Consider the following 20,733-nt stretch of genomic DNA (forward strand, 5'->3'; position numbering starts at 1 on the left):
AGTCTGGGATGGAAACTGCAAAAACTGCTATTACAAATTCTGGTTTTCAGTGATGCTTGCCAACTCAGTAGTCGATGCTGCATCACTAATTGTTTGGAGAAAAAAAACCCAAACATAAAACCAAAAAAGCCCCCATCATCTCCAACTGCATGAATAAGGAAGAAATTTATTAAAAGTAAATAAACTCAGACTTTGAAATCTGGCAATTTCTATTTCCAAAACGCTTCTCAACAGGGAATGGTGACATCTGCAAATTGTTTGATTACTTCTCATGATCATTTATTCATTGCAAGTTCTGTGCTTGATCATCTCCGCATTATTGTGTTTGCAATTGTCTTTATAGGATCAAACCTTTTTATTTGATATCTGTAATGATGATCTCATCATCATAAAATTAAAACTTCTGGAGACTGTGCAGTATTGTTTTGACACTGTCAGAACAGCTCCTGTTGTCATCTGTCTTCAGAGGCTTGTCTCAGAAAGATTATTACTGGGCAAGAGCTTGCAGTGCCACAAATTAGGCCATTAATTGCCACCTAAGTTTAAATCCTATGGTTTGGCAAAGACAGTTTTCAATAAGTAGGCCCAGTAGACTTTTTGACTCTCCTTTTAGGCAAGTACTAATAATGGGTCATATTTATATGCATGAACATTGATTTAAAATTATATTTCTATCTATTCTGTATCTATGCTTTAGTGAACTGAGTCCAGAGAAGCTTATAAAAAATTAGGTGTCAAGTCTGATGCCAATGCCACATTCATTCTTAAAATGCTCAATGACAATTAAATTTTCTGTACCTTGAAACCATAACTACATCTTTTAATTTGAGATGAATTATACTATTTTTCTTAATAGATTTTCACATATTTGTATTACACATATGTGTAATACACAGTAGAGTTTATTTGTGTCTGAACTCCTTTAATTTGCCTGGTTACTTAGGCATAACAGGAGACAGAACTGAGCCCACAAATTCCATTTTTTGTTTATTTGTTCACTGATTCATTTAGAGGCTCCCTGTCGAAAACATCAGTCACATCAGGACACAGCATCAACAGACAATTAATGTTGCATTCAATGCCAAGTACTCATTAATGAAAGCTAAACAGATGCAAGTGCACTGCTGCAAACACACCACTGTTCTTCAGAGTAGGCACAACATGAAAGTTAAAAATGCTTTAGTATCAGTACATTTCATTTGATCTTCTTAGTAAATTCCACAGTATTGCTTAACCTGTAAGATATTTACCTCTGATCCACACATGAAATTAGAGAATGCACAAGAATCAGCAGCTGTATCACATGCAGTATATGTACAACCCTACTGCTACTAGAAATTTCTGCTCTTTCAGTCCTGCAGACTCCTGACAAATTTCAGTGAAGTGTGCACACAACCAGTTCAGTGTTTTCCTTCTCTGTTGGAGAAAAAAGAAAGCTTATTGGTATATCCCAATTGGTAGATTCCTCTTTGACAATAACAAGTCAAAGTCAAACTTATATTATTAATGAAGAGGAACATTGGGATTAACACCAGGCACACTGCAACAACATCTGATGGACATCTACCATTTCACAAAGTAACAATAAATTATTATAAAGTTTATAATTCAGCAACCACCTTATTAAAAAAATATAAATTCACATAAAACAGAAAATAAAAAAGTAAATTAAATTCACTTTCTCATATCAAGAGTTTTTCCAGCTCAAATAGCAAGATTCTTTAGCCAGGCCTCTGTGAGACCTTCCGCTATTTTCACAGGTGTAGAGGAAAACACATGCTATAAATAGTATGCAAATAAAACAAGGCCAAAAGAGTAAACTATCAGTTGATCAGTGGGTTGTTCTGTGTATAACTGATAAAAAGAAGGAGAAAACAAGTTATAAAAGCAGCACAAAAAGAACAGAAAGCCTGTTTGAGAAAATGTGGGCACTCTTGGTTCTCATAGGTGCTGCATCTGTTTCTGCTCACCTGCAGGATCTTTCCTTTGATGGGTAAGAACAGACATCAAGTTTTATATCTGTGATTTCTTCTGCATGATCAAAAGGCTTTCAACTGTTTCAAATCGAATCTTTTTCTCCCCTTACAGGCAGAAGGTGTTCCGTGTGATTCCACAGAATGATGAGCAGGTGGAAATCCTCAATTTCCTTGCCAGCATCATGGAGGTAAAGGACTTGGGGAAGTGGTTATATTGTAGTTAAAATAAAAATTTCTCCCTTTGCTCTAATAACTGATTTTTTTTTTAATTGTGCTACTGAATTAAAGACTTAATCTTGATTTCATTCAAGTCAGCTGTATTGTTTCTCTGGAAGGAATAGGACAAGTTGATAAAACAAGAGCTGTACAAAGCATTCAAATACGTTCCAATAAAGTCTGGTTTACCCAATCTGAATGTCAAAGTGCCCATCAGAATTTATTAATAGAATAAATAAATCTTAAATGCTGTATTCAGTGTGAGGTGCTTTCAAGAATGTGTTCGATAAATCATGAAAATTCCAACTACCAGAACTTTTACTATTACAGGTGAAACATTTTCCTCATGTAAATAATCTAAAAATTTATACTGCCAGCAAAATGAATTTTCCTTTGGCCTCTAATCTCTCATGTTATCTTTTCTTCTGTTGACTTTCCTTTAAAGCTTCCTTTCTCTCTAAGCTGCATGTTTCTCACTGACCTTGATGTAGATATATGATGACACAATGACACGATGAAAAACAACAAAGACAGCAAATGTGTTTTCAATATTTCTCTTCAGCTTTGATGTTGTAAAATAGCTGTTGGTGAAAAAGACACCATTAGCTGTAGGATGAAAGGATGGTATTTTTAATGAAGTACAGATGTGGAGACCTATCATCAACAGGCTACTACAGCATGCTGGAACAGTTTTCTGTAGAACAACATACTATTGGAGTGGTGCTGCCAATATTAAGGAAATTAATATATACCATGCTTGCTTTTAATTGTGAAGTATCAAAGGATTGTTTGTTTTCTTTTTCTTTTAAGAAAAGATCCCTGAACTACCATTGTTATACAAAGCAGTCAGTCAGGACTGATGTAATTGTATATTCTGGAACAATCACTGAATTTGATGACACATAATTCATGAATAACCAACCCAAATTTCTTTTACCTTCGTGAGATGAAAGGGTGAAAAGGCATCAGGCTGGCAAATCATCTTTGTTTCCATTGGCCTTCAACAGAGCACTAAATCCAGAGGCTTGGATGCTTACTTCAGCAAAAATAAGTAAAGTAGTAATAACACTGTTGTTTGTCCACTTGAAATGAAACATCTTCAAAGGCCCAAGTTGCTGATATCAACTTCAGTGATCTCTTTTAAAAGCACTTGTACAGACAACAGTCTTCTTCAGTTGATTTATGTAAAATATTCATACAGTTCACCCCTGATATTGAGGTAATTTCTCTCTAACATTTGTAGGCAAAAACCTGAGCAAAAAAAATGAAAGAAGCTGTAAAAATGAAAGAAAATATAAACATAGTTATTAATATAATAGTTATTATAATAAATTTATATAGTAATAAATTTTATATATTGTTATATATGTATAAATAATATATTTATTATAATAAATGTAGATATAGTTATGTAAAATAACTATATATGAAACATATATGAAAATGTAAATATAGTTATAATATTCACAATTCTGTATGAACGCAGATACTGGAGACAATTTGTGGAATTGTCGCTGTCATCTCCAGAATTCTGCCATATAAAATGCAGGACCTAAAAAAATCTTAATCAATTTCCAGTTAAAATTTAGGTTGATACTTGTGGGAAGCAATGCTGAATCAGTGTAATAGGATAGGCATGAAATTCAGTATATTAATCACAACCTCACCAGCACACATACACCAATCTAAAAATCACAGCCACACATATGCATTTGTTTATGTCTTCATTTGCTCTTCTTTCAGGTTGACTTTTGGCAGCCAGACTCTGTCACACTGGTAAGACCAAAAATGCAAGTTGATTTCCGAGTTGAAGCTGAGAAGTCTTTTAAGGTTGAAGACCTTCTGAAAGAAAGTGGAATGGAGTATCGGTAAGTTTGTTCTGGCTACTGTACTTTGAATAAAAGGGGACTACATACCACGGAGGATGTGTTTGAGCTCTTCATATTGGTCAACTGAGTTTCTTGTTACAAACTTCATCCCTTCTATGGATGTCTCTACTGGGTTCAGCTTTCCTATGACAGTTCAAATGGACTGTAACTACTCTGCATTAACAGGGTGAGATGAAATATTGATAGAGGCAAGAGATAGGAAGCAGAGATGCAGTCCCAGAAATTTCCGTGAGGTGAAAGCTCACTGCAATACACAAGGCTGGAGTATGGATGGGGATAGAAATATTTCCTACCACAGACAAAATGCAGCAAAGGTCTAGAAAGAGCCAAAAAATACACCAGACGAGGGAAATGGACAGGGAACTGAAGCCAGAAAATAAAATTATGAGCCCCAAGGTTACCATGAGCAGGTCCCCAGTGAGTTGCAGAACAATAGCTAGAGGGCCAAAAAACCCCAACAGGCGACAGACAGAAGACAGCTGCCAGGTGAAAGGCCAAGGAAGCATGGAAAACAGATTCCCAGGATAGCCTTGGGCTGACAGAAGTCACACAGCAGATCCATGGCAAGGATGTCTCCAAAGAGAGAGCCGACCGACTATGACTGCAGCACAAGTGGAGAGAACAGAGCACACTGCCACATTACACACCCCAGGGAACAAAAGCTCTGTGGCGAGGAGCACTAACGGAAGAATAAGGAGAATGAGGAGTTGCCTGACCCTGTTCTTCACTTCATGTCTTCCAATGACTGTGCAAGCATTAACTGAGGATGAGAAATTGACTTTGAGCTGGAGTGGAGTGGGGTTGTCTGTCTTCATTTCTCCTTTCACTCCACTTAAACACTGCAGAATGGATGTGCTCAACTTCATTATCAGGCTTCTTTGATGTGTAAAGTATAGTCTGTCAACATCATGTACTCAGACACTGAAAGTCAGTAGTATTTGATCAAGTTTTTATAATTTCATTTGGCTGAGAGTAGAGTTTTGTCTCTCAGCCCCACTGTTGTTGCTATTAGACCAAACTCCTACATTGGACATCACACAATGCATCACAATGCATCCCTAAATTTACTGGCCTCATGTCAATTGTGTCTGATTTAGATGCCTCTACAGGAACAGAATCTAAAAACACTCTGGAATAATTGGTTTTCAATAATCCCACAGTGCACATAAAGCACAGGAATCCCATTTCAGTGGAATTTCCTCTTTAGCCAAGGAGTTACTTTAATATGTTAGTTTTCCTATAATATTCATGAACTGCTTCAGGTCCATGCACAAATCTTTTGATTGCAACAAAAGGCCAGAATGTCTGGAAACTGTCCCTGACAAACCAGTGGACTGTCCTTGTGACAACTCAAGCTGTTATAATCCTTTTGAAGTGCAGCTGCAGTGCCATGACATCATGTCACTTGCAATGTTTGCTCTGAAGGCTGCTGGTGCCTCACAAACTGGCCTCCTATTCCTCTATCCAAATCACAAATAATCAAGGACATATCCTGGATGAATAAGATTTGTAAGAGTTTTAAGACAGGCGCTGGAAAAACAAGTGGACTTCATTTTTGATAGCCAAGGTTGAAATATAAGCAAAAAGTCCTCAAGAGTATGCTCAGTGATAAGTCGTGCCTTTGTGCTTTGTGTCAGCCCCAGGAGAAAATGAACTGGAGAGATGCAACCAATCCAGACTGGATGTTGAGGTTTCTTTGCAATTGTGTGTTGTATTTAATAGCTCACCTCACATGCAATGAAGTAGCTTGGAGGATGGATAATGCCACCTGAACAGAGCTGTCAAACCAGATCTAACATTTGGAAGCCTGGTTTTACAGGGAATTTCATCTGGCAAACATCTCTGGGTTGCTGCCTGGTTTTGAAACATTGCTGCAGTCTAGCTGTCCTCCAGCGCCAAAAGTTCAAGAAGGCCCTTTTCCTATTGAGGCAGAAGCAGCTGCCAACATAAGATCAGCCTAAAGCTCATTTTTAAACACACTCTGTCTCAGCATTGCCATTTTTCTGAAACCAAACTGTTGCCACCCTGGTTTGTTAGTGTGGGGGTGAGGCAGCTGCTAATTGGCAGGAGCCTGTTGCTCCCTGGTCCTTTTGTGGCAAGGTTGAGGCAGGAGGTGGAAACTCGATACTAATATATCTTATTTCCAACCTGCCCACCTTTGCTTTCACAATCTATGCAGCCCAAAAGCTGGGCATACCCTGAAATGTCTTACTTTCCTGCTGGACTGGTGTATGTTTCTCTTCACACTTTTCATGGTGCCTTCTTGCAGAGTTCTGATTGACAACCTGCAGGCTGCACTGGATGCCCAGTTTGACAGCCAAGCTCGTACTGCCAGCCACAGCTATGTGAAGTACAACAACTGGAACACGGTAAAGTCTAGAATTTACCACATTATCAGCTTGGTACCTTAGTTTCTGTAGTCAAAGTGCTTCCAGCCTTCTTCCCTTTTCCTCTTCTGCTGCATCCATGACATGATAATGTCTCAAAACTCTCCTTCCTCTTCGTTACTGAGCTAGTTTGTGTAACCTACTTTTATTTCCTTGCTTGCTTTGCTCCCAATGCTGCAAAGAAACTCTGGCAGAAATCCAATGACCAGGCTGAGATGCTTCACTATTAATTTCCTTTCCTTTTCACTACTTCTCCCATCTCCTCTGCTAAACAACTCAACTCCATTCCCTGCTTCAGTTCTAGCTCTTCATGTCCTATCATAAGACCCCTTCCTCCTTTTTTCACAGCCATGCTCATTTTTCCTGGCATGTAATCATGGCCATGTTACTCTTAACATCTTCACAGCAGCTCCTCGGAAATCTACAAATTGTATTAACTATTAGACCACATTAGATGCTTAGAAAGACTGTTCTGGCTTGAAATCTGCAAATTAATCAGTCTGGACCTAAGGAACAGAGATTTAGACTTAACCTCTTTATTAAACAGATAGCTGATTGGACTGCTGATATTGCTGCTCAGAACCCAGACCTTGTCTCTCGTAGTGTAATTGGGAAAACATATGAAGGACGGCCAATGTACCTTCTCAAAGTAAGTGCCTTCATTTCTTCTTTTCCTCTATTTACAGTAATGTATCATTCAAACATACAAGATAAACTTTTAGAGACACTACAGGAAATAATTCAACCATGCAGAGTAATCAAATAATTGGGGGAAGCTTATCAACATTAATAAAAATGAAATTATTAAGAGTATTTTTGTAACTTGATTATCATGCTCAGGTACAGTTGGGAGCACTCCACAGATTTCCATTTAAACAAGGAATGCCATATTTGTATAAATAGGTCAGCAAGCTGACTTGTTCTGCATACAATTTATTTTGTTCATGCCCTGGGGTGTTGTTTTTGTTTTTTGGGTTTTTTTTCCTAGGTGGGAAAAAGCAGTGCAAATAAGAAGGCCATCTTTATGGATTGTGGTTTCCATGCAAGAGAGTGGATCAGCCCTGCTTTCTGCCAGTGGTTTGTGAAAGAGGTCAGTAAGAGTAATAATGAAAAAATATTTTGCAAAACCTACGTTTAAGAAAACCTTAAATTAGCAGCAAGAACTCAGGCCACTGCCTTTCTCCCTCTAAATACTGTCTGCTCATGCCTTCTTCTCACCTCAGAGGATTAAGGTGTAACTACTTAAACCAGATCTTTGTGCTTGGACCTGCAATCTTCAGCAGCTTAAGACAATCTGAAACGTGTCTAAGAGGTACTGACAACTACAATGGTTGCTCAGTTTGTAAATTCTTTTTGCATCCGTAGTCAGAGAAAGGTGAGAAAAACAAATAGCTCAAGTAACACTATAAACATAGCCATGTTCTGCACAGAGATATAAGGAATAAGAAAATTCAAGGGCACATCAGAAGGCACCTGAATGCACTTCAGAACAGCTGACTTGCCAGGTGGTGGGTTCCTTGCAACCAGCTTTATTCAGTAAGGCAACAGGGAGGATGGAAACCTACCCTGAGCTCAGCACTGAGGAAATGTACCCAAGAAAGGAGGAAGACTAAAAATGAAGCTCCCTAAGCTCCAGTCAGGAAGAGGGAAATGCATATACATCCCTTTGAGCTACCACCTGAGGCTGTAGAGAAAGGTGCTAAAATATGAAACCATATTCAAGGGAGAGCTGCATAAGTGAAATTAGCTTTGCTTCAGTCTGGAATACTTTAGGTCTTGAATTAAACAATTTTATGTCCTTTATATTTTCTTTCTCACTACCAGTATAAAGCAGGTGGGGATTATCAAATGCTGCACAGTCATCTTCACAGAGACAGGTTTATTACCCCTCATTGGGAGGAGATCAATCAATTTAGCAGAGCAATTTACTGACTGAATCTCAAATTTTGTGATAACTTCTGTTAGAAAATTTAGGAAAAAACACCAACAAAACCAACCAACCAAATAAATAAAACCACACCAGAAGCAGCAGCTGGAATCCAAAACCCAAGAAAAGAAAAGCCAATCTACATAAGCCAGCCATGCTGGCAGAGGCCTTGGTGGCAAGTATAATCTCAGTGTTATCAGACAGGCATGCAGTTTTGTGTAGGGAGCAGTGGAAATTGGAAGTGACATTTTGGTAGAGTCAATGGGAATATGATTTCATTAGTGCCTAATAAGGCTGCAGACAGTATGTGGTACCATTTTTCTCTCAGCAATTCACGTCACTGTAGCTGTCATTTTCACTGTCTGGTCACTTAATTCATGGGTGTACCTGACACCAGCAGTGCCTCTGCTCAGTGTGTCCACAGGCAGAAGTGCTTTAAAAGAGCAGACCTCTGAGCATCATCAGAATTTCACTTGGGATTGCTTCTAGAAATAAAATTAAAAAAAAATAGAGAAAAACGTGAGCAAGGTGGATTGTTATAGGTATCTCAAGAGAAACCCACCCAGACATCAACAACAAAAAAACAAAACAAGCATAAAATAAAACCCAGGAAAAATTATTTCAAGTGATCTGAAACTGCTTTTCTAGATTTTATATCCCACCCTCCCACTTGTCAGTTACAGGACAAAAAATGCCTTTTTCCATTGTATTGGCCTGTGTTGCCCTTTATGGCTGTGTAAACAAAACATGGGTACAACACACTTAGAGACATTTCTATGATCATTGTATGGTCTCTCAACACTGATATGAATCTGTGTACAAGCATAGCAAGTGCCAGACCATGAACAATCAGGATATAGAGGATATTGCAGGAGTTCCTGTTTGTTATTCAGTATCTGTGTCTGGAAAAGTGCAGGGAAAAATCTGTCTCCCTATGAATAAATGTATCCACAGAATTATGATTGGAAATGTGTTAGGATGTTACTTGGAAATATTCTCTATAATTCTGGTTGTTGATAAAATTTCTGCACAATATATACAAAAAATGGAAATAATGATTTCTCATTCTCACATAATTTAAACCCTAAAGGTGTTGGGATATAGGAATATATATGGACAGCAATATTGTTCTGCCTGTAACCAAGAAGCTAGCAGATGGAAATCTCTTTCCAGTGATTTATTATTCTGTTCAAAATAAACATTCTTTCATCTTATAATTTATCTAGCAGTACAAGATGGTTTTCTAACAGCAGTGTGGTTTGAGTCAGTGCAAATCTAAGCACAGGTCAGAACACAGGGGTGCCATCTCATGGGCTGGAGTGACCTGGATGAGTTTTTCTACCACATTCATTAACCCTGACCCAGACCCAGGCCTTCATATGCCCACAGGAGATATACATCTGTGAAGACATCATCAGCTTTTCCTACTTTTCTCCAAGTAGGCTGTGGAGACCTATGGAAAAGATACTGTCATGACCACACTTCTGGACAAGCTGGACTTCTATGTTCTGCCTGTTGTTAACATCGATGGTTATGTTTACACTTGGACAAATGTAAGTACATTTTTCTTTCTTATTGTTGGAAAAGTTGACTGTCAGAACTGACTCTAAGTTTTCACCTGTGATTCTGTTACAGGACCGCATGTGGAGAAAGACGCGCTCTAAAAATGCCGGGACCACTTGCATTGGGACAGATCCCAACAGGAATTTTAATGCTGGCTGGTGCAGTAAGTATCTCCTAATAAGAGCTGCAAGTAATTACACATGAGAGCAATAGCCAATACACTTAACTATTGGATTTCCCCTACCTGATGCTCCAGCTTCAGCTTGAGTGAAGCATTGTGGAGTAGCTTGTGTTTAATTTTTAAAGAAGTTTTGGGAAAAAAAAAAGCCAAACTTTGGCTCCTAGCATCATCAGCATGGTCACTTCTATGAACATATCTGCACAGACGTGCATATATATACATATATACATATAGACATACACACAGCTATGAGTTCAGAACAGAAACCAAAGGAGCTTGCTTTCATTAAAAGCAGTCTCTTTTGAGTGGTTTCCACTTTGTTCCATGGAAGTGCCTTAGAAATGGAGAAGATATGCAAGGAGAGGACTGTTAAGTACTGAAGCAAATCAATATCCCAAAAAATTCCCATAATATAGGTCTTTATATCCATATTCATGTTCTTCCAACTATGTACACTGTAAAGGCCATATTTATTCATTGCTATGGGATGTTTTCCAGCATCTTAACTATTCCATAAAATATTCCCTCCTCTGATATGGCATGTGTATTAGCAGGATTTCCAAGGCTTACCTACAAACGTGGTGTAACGTGACTCTCCTAACAATCTACTTCTTCATTAAGTACTCATTATATTCACCTTTCTTCTCAGCTCTTGGGGCCTCAGATTACCCCTGTTCTTCCACTTACTGTGGCTCTGCACCTGAGTCTGAAAAGGAGACCAAGGCTTTGGCTGATTTTATTCGTGAACATCTTTCTACAATCAAGGCATACTTGACAATTCACTCCTATTCCCAGCTCCTACTGTTTCCTTATTCATACACTTACAATTTGCCATCAAATTACCAGGAACTGGTAAGTCTCTTCGTCATTTTGACTTTATGAAAAGAATAAGCAAAAATCATAACTTGCTATTTAGGTACCTTTAACTTCAGGCAGTTTCTTTAATATCTGGAAAGAATCCATATTGCCAGTTTTTGAAAATATTTTAGTCTTAGCAAAAACAAGGGAAACCAATATGGTTTCAAGATAGCTGAAGCATCAGATGAACTTCAGAGCCTTATTTAATTTCCATGTGCACAATGAACTTGACACAAAAGCGTTCTGTCTCCCAGTCATGCCATCCAGAAATCCACTCTGCTGTTCAGCACTGCCTCTAGAGGCTGCTGTATGTGTACCTGTAATATTTTGCACAAAAACACTATGGTCTGTAAACCAAGGTAGCAGCTTGACAGATTGTAATAACTATGAAATAACTCAACTGGTATCAACAGCAAGCCAGAATCTCTCTCTACCACTTTCTGCTGAACCTTAGTTCTCACTGACATAAAGTCAATGAGGCAGTTTTTGACTTAAGAATAATTGAAAACAGATACCAAAGACATAAAAAGTTTCAGTTTTGAGGCCTTTTCCAAGAGGCCTGGATTTAAACACAGACATTTTATTTAGAAGAGGAGAGGATGAATGTGGTATTTTAAAGGACAATTCCTCTTTTATCAATTCTAGAGAAAAACCACACTCTAATGCCATTTAAGAGAGATTTTTTTTTGATCCTTAAAACCAGATAGAGAGTTTAAAACTATTAAATGTGTATAAAAGCCGTAAACACTTCATAGGCCAAGAATCAACAATCATGAATAATAAAATTACTTCAGTTCTCTGGCATATTAGCAACTAGAATCTGTTGGCAGGGAAAACAACACAGCAAGACAAAACAAACACATTTTGATTCCCCCTCTTTCCTCGATGCTGCCAAAAGTCCAAGGCAACAACAATGTGTGTTGCTGTGCAGGTTTGACAGATTTATGAATACTCCCAAATATGTGTCTTGGTTCTGAACAGAAATACAAACTGGGGCCAAGAGTGAAGCTTCTTGTTAGATTTTTTTAAAGCCTAAAAGAGAAGATTAAATTAAAATGAAGATTTTGTTTTCTTAATTTATATCCCAGGAATTTTGTAATTGAAATTATTTCAGGGAGTGGTAGTAATATCTTGCCTTCATATTTTACAAAAGCTTCATAATTCACACATTACTGTTCAGTCTAAAGTAATAAACAGCACTAAACACTTGAATCTGCTTTGTTGTCAAGATCACAAAGTTCTTATTTGTCAAAAATTTGCATGAAGTTCTGCCCCCATTTTTTGAATGAAGAGCACGTGTGATGAAATGTAACTAAAAGTACAGTGTGTTTCTCACAATATTAAACAGAGAAAGTACACTGACAACTCATTACTAAAGCAATCCCTAGCAGAAAGAAAGAACCTATCTGCTTTGCTAGGTTTTAAAATTCTTAAATTAGAATTTTATATTGTCACTCTTCTATTCTAATACATGTCTAAAAGTTCTGTCTAAATTTAGAATTTGGAGAAATGCTGAAGAATGAAAATCTTAACTTTTAATGGCTATTGTTTGGGCAAATAAAATAATCATAAATCATTTTTTAAATGAAGAAGCAAAATTTATAGTGCCATTATCTTATCTTAGATGTTATTTTTACCCTGACAGATCTAATAAATTAAAGGAAATATAGCTGCAATTTCTTATCTCTTTCGGTGAGCAACTGGACATGTGTTTAAACAAAACCTCGCATGTCTGCTGCTCATTAATAACATTTTGTTCCATTGTATTTAATGAAAGGTAAGATAATACCATGGGGCTTATGTTGCATTCCAGTGTCCAAGATACAGAAAGGTGCAAAAATTGAGTAATCTGAGATTAAGATTTCTGACACTAAGTCTGCAGAAAAGAAAGGTCCAGAGAATGCCTGGACTTTCCTTCCCTGAACATGCAGTGAACAGTGTGTCCTTGGGGCTCAAAAGACTTTTTCTGTTTACAGCCTCAAGAAATCAGCAGAAGGTCTAAAACTGCTTTGGTTTGTCAGATAGAACAGAGCACTCAGAGAACCTCTTCACGTTCCACTGCATTGCTCAGCAAATCAGAACAATTTAAAGTTATTGTAACTGACTTAAAGCCAGGGATTAGAACTATCCTTCAACCATGCCTGGTCTTGGGGTGTAAAATGTGATGAAAGTCATGTATGTCCATTCCTTCCCACAACCTCTCACTCTTCCCCTGAGATGCAAGAGGATCTGTGAGGTTATAAATCCCACAGCCCTCAAGGATTTTCCCCAAATTTGTCTCCCTTTATTCAGGGTTGCTGTTTTGTGCCCCTAACCTAGGAGTTGCACAACATTTCCACTGTTATCCAAACAACAAAAATAAAAATACCCAAGATAGGAAAATCTAGGTCAGGAATTTCTCAGAAGTTACACAATATTCTTGTGATGACACCCTTAAAGAAATATGTCCTTCTTTTGGAGAATCACATTTTGTCTGCTTCGCAATCCTCTTGGCTCATGCTTTAATATACCCTGACGTATTGCCCTGAACACAGAATACACACTTGGATCCCTCTCCTACAGGCAACAGAAGCATTAGCTTTTCACAATAACAAAATATGCTTGGCAAGACCAGCATCTCCCCACAACCCAAAAAGACTACTTTTATCTTTATTTTACTATTCACATTTTGTCCTCCTGCAATAAAGAACTATGTATTTAATCAGACTTTTCATAAACAGTTCAGCCCATATTTATTAATCACTTCATATATTTGCCTTAGCCTCCCATTAGGCTTTCCTCATTTTCAGCAGACAAATCTAGTGTTATCAGTTCTTGTTTGTATTTGAATTGGCTCTGAACTGTAGTTTGAGAGAGCAGAGGAATGTGTATCGTGCCCTTCCTTCCTTTCCAGTTCAATTCCATCTCTCAGTTAAACTCAGCACCAAATACATGTGTGCAGCCAGCTCATATTCAGATTAATGTAGGTGTGTTATTACAGTTTCACAAGCTGCAGAATATTACATTAATTTACAACCCAAGATAATTCCAGTCTGTATTACTTGAATGCACACTGGCTGCATGGGTTGTTGTTCAACTCACCAAAATTAACCTTCCATATTGGGTTGGTCTAGCATTTCACTTCCTCTTGTGTGCTTAAAATAGGACATATTACAAAGTGTTAAAGAGATATACCTAGAGTCTGTGCAGCCTGCAAGAGTGAATTTCAAATACATAGCATGACTGTGAGTATCAGTCTGATTATTTAACTTAGTGCCTAGTTGTGAAGTCCTGAATATGCTTTAGACATAGGAAAACCTATGGGTAAGAATTGTTGGATAGCAAAAATCCTACATCTAAGAGACTCAGACAAGCCTATGAGGAGCTGCAATCTGCTGCTGATGTATCTGTGTTATTGCACAGATTGTATTACTATGATTGTACTACTTGTTACATTAAATATTGTTAAAGTCAACTGGGAAGCACAACAAACAGCAATGTGGGCAGCAAAGCAGTATTTGAAATTTGCTTCACAGCTCTTCCACAAGAGTTTACCACAACAGAACTGTTCTGTACTGGCAGTCTTAAAATTGTGAAAAGGATGTGTTTAGTAGCAGCATCTTCCAGATGAAGTTGATGAGTGAATTTGGCTGATAGACAAGAGCCTCGAACAGGTGTAGGGCCCAAATGATTTGCAGTGGAAATCCTCTCACCAGGGACTAATTTCTTAAACACTGTAGAAACTGTCACAGAAAAACACACTTGTAAAGGAAAAGAACCATTCCACTGAAGTCCTCACTGGCTGGATTCCCTTGGCTTTTGGAGCATATGAGACACAACAGAACAGTGAACTAAATGACACATCATCATGGACCCTTGAGGGGGGCGTCTGTTTTTACTGGCAAAACAAGAAGGCTCAGAAGTTTCAATTCACTTGGCTAAAGCAAACAGCAAATCCACATTTTCAGCCTTTCATTACAAAGGAAGTTGAGGGTCCCTTTACTTAAAAAGTAAAGCATGAAAGACCAACGTGAAGAGAAAATACCTTGGGCAGATCAGCCTTGGGCAAATCAGTTGGCAGTCCAGTGAGGGAAGAGAGCAAGAGGTCCAGTCAAGCAGTGAAAAGGCTTCTCCAGACCACTTTCAGATTGAGAAGGCAAAGGGAGTTGTCCACAAACAGCAGCTGCATATCAAAATCTGTGGAGAGTTTCTAAATGGTCACAGTTTGCTGGAAAATTCTCCCTGATGATACAAGAGCAAAATGAGGGAGATGAGATGCTCCCATAAAAATTACCTATTAACACATAAAATATGCTTAGCCTGATAATTTATCTTGTTAGTTCAAACTTCCCACGTGGTGAGAAAGAGACACCAGTACCACATCTTTCATTAAAAGTTAATAACTGAAAAAAACCTAGGTTTGAAAGTTGTTAATTATGTCAGATAGTGACAACTGAGAACACAACTCTGCTGTCTCCCTGGCTCACGCACTCTGTACATGGATAAGTGAAATATTGGTAATTGCAGTGTAAACACAGATGGGTGATGAGCACAGGAACTGCTGCCTTCTGCTGAAATGACCAGCTCTGAGAGCTCAGCTGGGAGTCAGAAGCTGAAAAGCCATTTCTGCTCCCAGTTACACAGTATTACTCTGGAGCTATTTCTTCGACTGCAGGGCGCCACTTGTTTCTCTGCTACTATAAAGCTCAGCAACATTTTCCTTGCAAAAGAGGGATTCTTAACAGTATAAAACCCCAAACAAACAAACTCCAAGCAAACCACAACAATTCAGTTAAGCCCATTACATCAAGAGATGTAGAAAATAATTGAACAACAAAGAGTATCCTCAAAGGTCAAAAGGAAAACAATGTTTCTCCTTGCTGGTGTATTCCAAATAATTTGATACAGGCTTGAAAACCCTTTTGGAAAACTTTGGGCACTATTTATACACCTCTGCTTTGACCTCCCTATTATTTCCTTCTTATGGATTGCTTTGAGTAATTGAGCTATTTTGAAAAAACAGCCAAACACATTTTCCTCATATTTTGTACTTATACTCACAAGTGTTTACTTAATGCATATTACTCCTGCTGATTTATATTATATTATTAACAAATTACTTTAGTAATTTGTTAAAAATAAAGTTGAAATTTATTTTTCTACCTTTAGGTTTTGGACTGCAAATCTATTAAGAAAGTAAACATTAGAGATTCACTTAAAGGAAAACAAAAAGATATCAAAACTTCTGTTATGCATGATGAAGTCATAAATGCTTAGGCATGTTTTTCACTTAGACAGGGTCATTTAAAATACCACCTTTATCTCCAACCTGGAGAGCTTGAGGAAGCTGTTTATTTGGATTCTAGGCTCTAAACAGCTGGAAATCTTAACTGCTCCTTCTACAAATTTCTGGTTTTTACAGCTTCCAGGCCAACAATAAAAAATCCCTCAGGTAAAAAGATCTCCTGACATACTTCTTCCGGTATGTGTTCTGGTATGATTTAGAGCCATCATTTGTCTGCTGGGTGGAACAAATGCCCTAGGTCAAACAGCCCACAGAGCAGCTCTGCTGTTCTATTGTCCCTATTTTAGTTAACTAAAGAGAGCAAATACCAGTTACCAACAGGTCTGCATATTGAACCAGATAATCTTTCCAAATTTTATTTCCGCTTTGCATATATTTGAAGAGAGGAAGAATCAGTTTACATTTAAAAATTCATTTGCTATGGAGAGATTTGACTCAATCTCAGCTGCTGATTAAATGTGTACATTATAAACAACAGATGGCTGAAGAAAACATGGCATTGCTAGCAGACAGCAGACTCCACCTCTACAATTCCCTCAGCATGTGTTAAAAATTATTATGGATTTTAGAAAAATCAATTTATTGAGGGATTAAAAAAGAGAGGCAAAAACCCAAACCAAACAAAAAAGAAGATCAGAGGAGAGAGCTCAGCTACTCCAATTGCCCTGGATCCAAGATTGTGAAATGCAGAGCAACAACATACTTCCTTGCAATTGCTTGTCTTTGTGTGACAGAGAGGCCAGAAACCAAACCCCACATTCAGGCACAGTCAATGTTACAGGTGGAAAGACAAGCTTCAAGTATGCTTTGGTTTGTTTTGTTTAAATATCCTTCATATGCTAAAGAACCAGAATTTTCTAGAGCAAGTGCCCATAATTCTAAAGTGTTCAAAACCAAATATTTGGGAATGGGGAAACACTTGCAATTCTGCTAGAGTAAGCTGCTAGTGAAAATATAAGCATGTTGTGATGTTGTTTTTTAGCAGCTGAGAAAGTTCTCTCAGTTTTCTAAATACTTGGTCCAATATGTCTTTTTGAGTAAATCAGAAGAACATTTAAGCATAAGGATGAACAGAGAGTATTTTACAATATATCTTCCACTGGGATGTAAGCCAGAGTGTAACCTACAGAGAAGGAAAGGGCTTGAGGAAATTCCTGGAATTGTAAGCCATTCAGCTGCAAGCTATAAAGAAATATATGGCAACCCATTGCTTATACTGAACATATGCTTTCAAATATCATTCATATTTATCATCTGTTAGTAATAGTTTTCATGTTTTATTACCAACATGTTGTATAATGAAGAACTGGAGAAGCCACACGTTCCAAAGAAAAGTCTGTAATTTTCCTTAATGCAAACATACAAAACTTCATAGTACTATTGATGGGCCTGATCCAACCCTCACTGAATCAGTGGGAGTTGAATGAGTCCCTCTGTGCACAGGAAATGAATTGAAATTAATGAGACTACATATGGTTTCAGGGTAATTTATGCCTTTTTTGGCTGTTAATATTTATAAGACCTTAATCTGCTTCCACTTGTATCAATGTTCAACTCCCCTGGCTGAGCTGACTCTACTCTGAATGTATAGTTGCATGAACAGAAGGAAAAGAAAGGCTATTGTATGATTGCAACTTACCATTCTCTAAGATTCTCTTATCTCTAAGTAAGGTTCCTTGTTCCTTATTTAGTTTTAACCTTGTACAAGCTTCTTCTAAGTTTATAAAGTGCTGTTACCTCTTATCCCCTTATCTATCCAAATCCCCCTGGACTGTACACCAGGCTGCAACAGACCATACACAGACTAGGGCACACTCCATTAAACCTTTGAGAATAAGTTCTTTGCTGACAAGCTCTTTTCACAGCACCAGGACAAGCTGGGCCTTAGCTACTGACACCTAGTCACACTGAGAGGTCAACAACAGTTTTTCAATAAAAGCTTCTCCAGCATGGCTTTTGAGTTTATACAACAGTGTAATGGCTTAGATTCACTCAGAAAGCTTCTGAAAATCTGCATTTATCATTCTTCTTTTCTTACAGAATTCCATAGCTAGAGCTGCTTCCAAAGAGCTGGCCAGTTTGTACAACACAGAATATACATATGGTCCAGGAGCAACAACAATCTGTAAGTATTGACCTAAATGTACTGACAATCTATATTAAGTACTACTAGGACTACAAAATGCATTTTCTAGTGATTCTTGTTCCTCTTCCTAAGTAGTCCCCTTCTTCCTTCACTTGCATATACAAAGGGGTATATATGGGACCTGTCATTTCTAAATTATGGGATAATTTATTCCTCAGGGATCCCAGGAAGCGTGTGACCCCCTGGAAAGTCAAGTGATGTAGTAAAATGTTTATGAATTCACATGCATAGCATGAATTCCTAAATCATACACAGCTTAGATTTAAACATAAAAACCTTGACCTGAGATTTTCTGCTTTTCCAGTATCTCCAAGTCAAGGATGATGTGAATCCTTCAACCACTCTAGTGACACCAATTTCTTTTACTTTGCAGTACATTCTGAGATACATACTAATTATAATCCTATTTGCAATTTGTAATGACTAATTATTCTACCCTTCTTGGAACTCAGCTGTGGATATGGCCTCTGCAGTGCCAAAAGCTTAGTCAAGGTTATCTCAATATCTCCCATATTTAAGATCTCTTAATTACTTAAATATGGAAGCTAATTTCTCTTGCCTGTTTCTCCTTCCTCAAATAGTTAACCACCACCTCCCAAACATTTTAAAAAACAGTTTCTTCCAATTTTTACAATATTTTTGGAGACTCTTCCTTTAGAAATGGCAATTTTGGAGGCTCCTTCCTTAGCAAAAGAGACTGTTTTTATCATACCAGCTAATGAAAAGGGAGGGTACTATTTGTCCAGCAGAAAATGATGGAGCTGAAATCCCAGATATACAATTCTTTCTTATCTCTGTGAACCTCAAAAAGCCACTCAGTGAGAGGGCATTTGCTTCTTATACTAAGTGTTTCTAAACACATGCAACCATGCCATTCTCCTGTTCCTTAGACATTTCTCCCACGGTTTCCCCACAATAATAACAAGGAGGGAGCAGTTTAGCTTGTTTACATTTGCTTGCACAAATCAGCTGGAACAAAGCTCATAAAAGGCCTAAAATCACAGCAACTTTCTCATGAGCAGGATAAATCAATCAATTTACCAAATATTTTTATCTGTCCTTTCTGCCTTCCTAGCTATGTGACTTGACTCCAAAGTATTTCCAATTTGATGTGTAGCCACTCTTTCCCAGTTAAGCTTTGTTTAATTTCTTTACCAACAGACCCTGCTGCAGGGGGCTCTGATGACTGGGCTTATGACCAAGGCATCAAGTACTCTTTCACTTTCGAGCTCCGGGACACCGGGAGATACGGTTTCCTTCTCCCTGAATCTCAGATAAAGCCAACCTGTGAAGAGACTTTCCTTGCTGTTAAATATATTGCCAACTATGTCCTTGAGCACTTGTATTAGAATGGAGTTCTAAAAATTATTAAAGTAGGCTTTATGCAAAGATGCCTTCCCTTTTTTCTTCCCTAAAAATGACTTTTTTATTTCTCTATACTTAATGCACTTAAGTCATATTCTTAGTCCATTACAGGTCACTAGAACTACAAGTTTTTCAAGAGAAATAAAATATTTTTATTGAGGCAACTGGCATAGTTGGAGGGGTTGAAAAAGAAGGAGTACAAGATTAATCAACCTAAGGTACAGGTCACCTCATTGATTAAAATTATCTTTACACAGAGGAGATGGGCTGAGCATTAGGGCGTATACAGCCTGACTGTTAACCAGAATGAAAAGAACAAGTGATTCACATAGATGGACTTTCACCCAAACATTCATTGCCTCAATGGCAACAGTAGCAAGGAGAAGCTCACATCACATACTTTTAAAATTATTTATCTGTGATGTGCTCTTGTGAATTTTCTCAAAATCCACCTTGGATCTGGCCCATCACTGAAAAATAATTTGGATCTGCAGTCACTGCTAGTCCAATCTGGATTCAGTTATGAAAATTATAATTACTATTAATGGCCAAAACTTGATATAAATCATGCTACCCTGCATTTAAGGCTCTCATGCTTACTACAGTAGCATCTCCCAAAGTGTTCTCAGAGGCCTGGTACTTCCTGGGGCCCCTCATGTTCCTACTGTCATGGGCAGAAGAATCATAAACAGCCCTAAAGACTAAGTCTGGTGATAAATGAGTAACTGTTTCTTTCATGGAAAGCTGTAGAGAATTATCCCCTCCTGATCAATTTTCTGTACAGGTAATGTAGGTCTGATTGGGTCAGAGTGAGTGAAAGTGATAAATTGCCACTCAACATCTTTCCCACAGAGCTGCAGAAAATGTGTTTGGCATCTATTAATGCTGTTTGGAGCTTGGCTAATATGGGACACACTCTGCACAATCATAGGGAAAAACCT

At 37.9% G+C, this 20,733-nt stretch overlaps 1 protein-coding gene across 1 annotated transcript; it reads left to right on the plus strand.

Annotated features, from left to right (window-relative positions):
* The first annotated feature begins 1,922 nt into the window (after positions 1 to 1,922).
* CPB1 (carboxypeptidase B1) lies at positions 1,923 to 19,776 on the plus strand. The gene is made up of 11 exons (XM_036388951.2): positions 1,923 to 1,993; positions 2,089 to 2,164; positions 3,936 to 4,060; positions 6,351 to 6,450; positions 7,016 to 7,117; positions 7,457 to 7,558; positions 9,838 to 9,948; positions 10,031 to 10,121; positions 10,789 to 10,991; positions 18,322 to 18,406; positions 19,589 to 19,776. The coding sequence occupies exons 1-11, from the start codon at positions 1,923 to 1,925 to the stop codon at positions 19,774 to 19,776; spliced, it is 1,254 nt and encodes a 417-aa protein (XP_036244844.1).
* Positions 19,777 to 20,733: the final 957 nt, after the last annotated feature.

The sequence above is a fragment of the Molothrus ater genome, chromosome 10 (genome assembly GCF_012460135.2).
Source record: "Molothrus ater isolate BHLD 08-10-18 breed brown headed cowbird chromosome 10, BPBGC_Mater_1.1, whole genome shotgun sequence".
NCBI lineage: Eukaryota > Metazoa > Chordata > Aves > Passeriformes > Icteridae > Molothrus > Molothrus ater.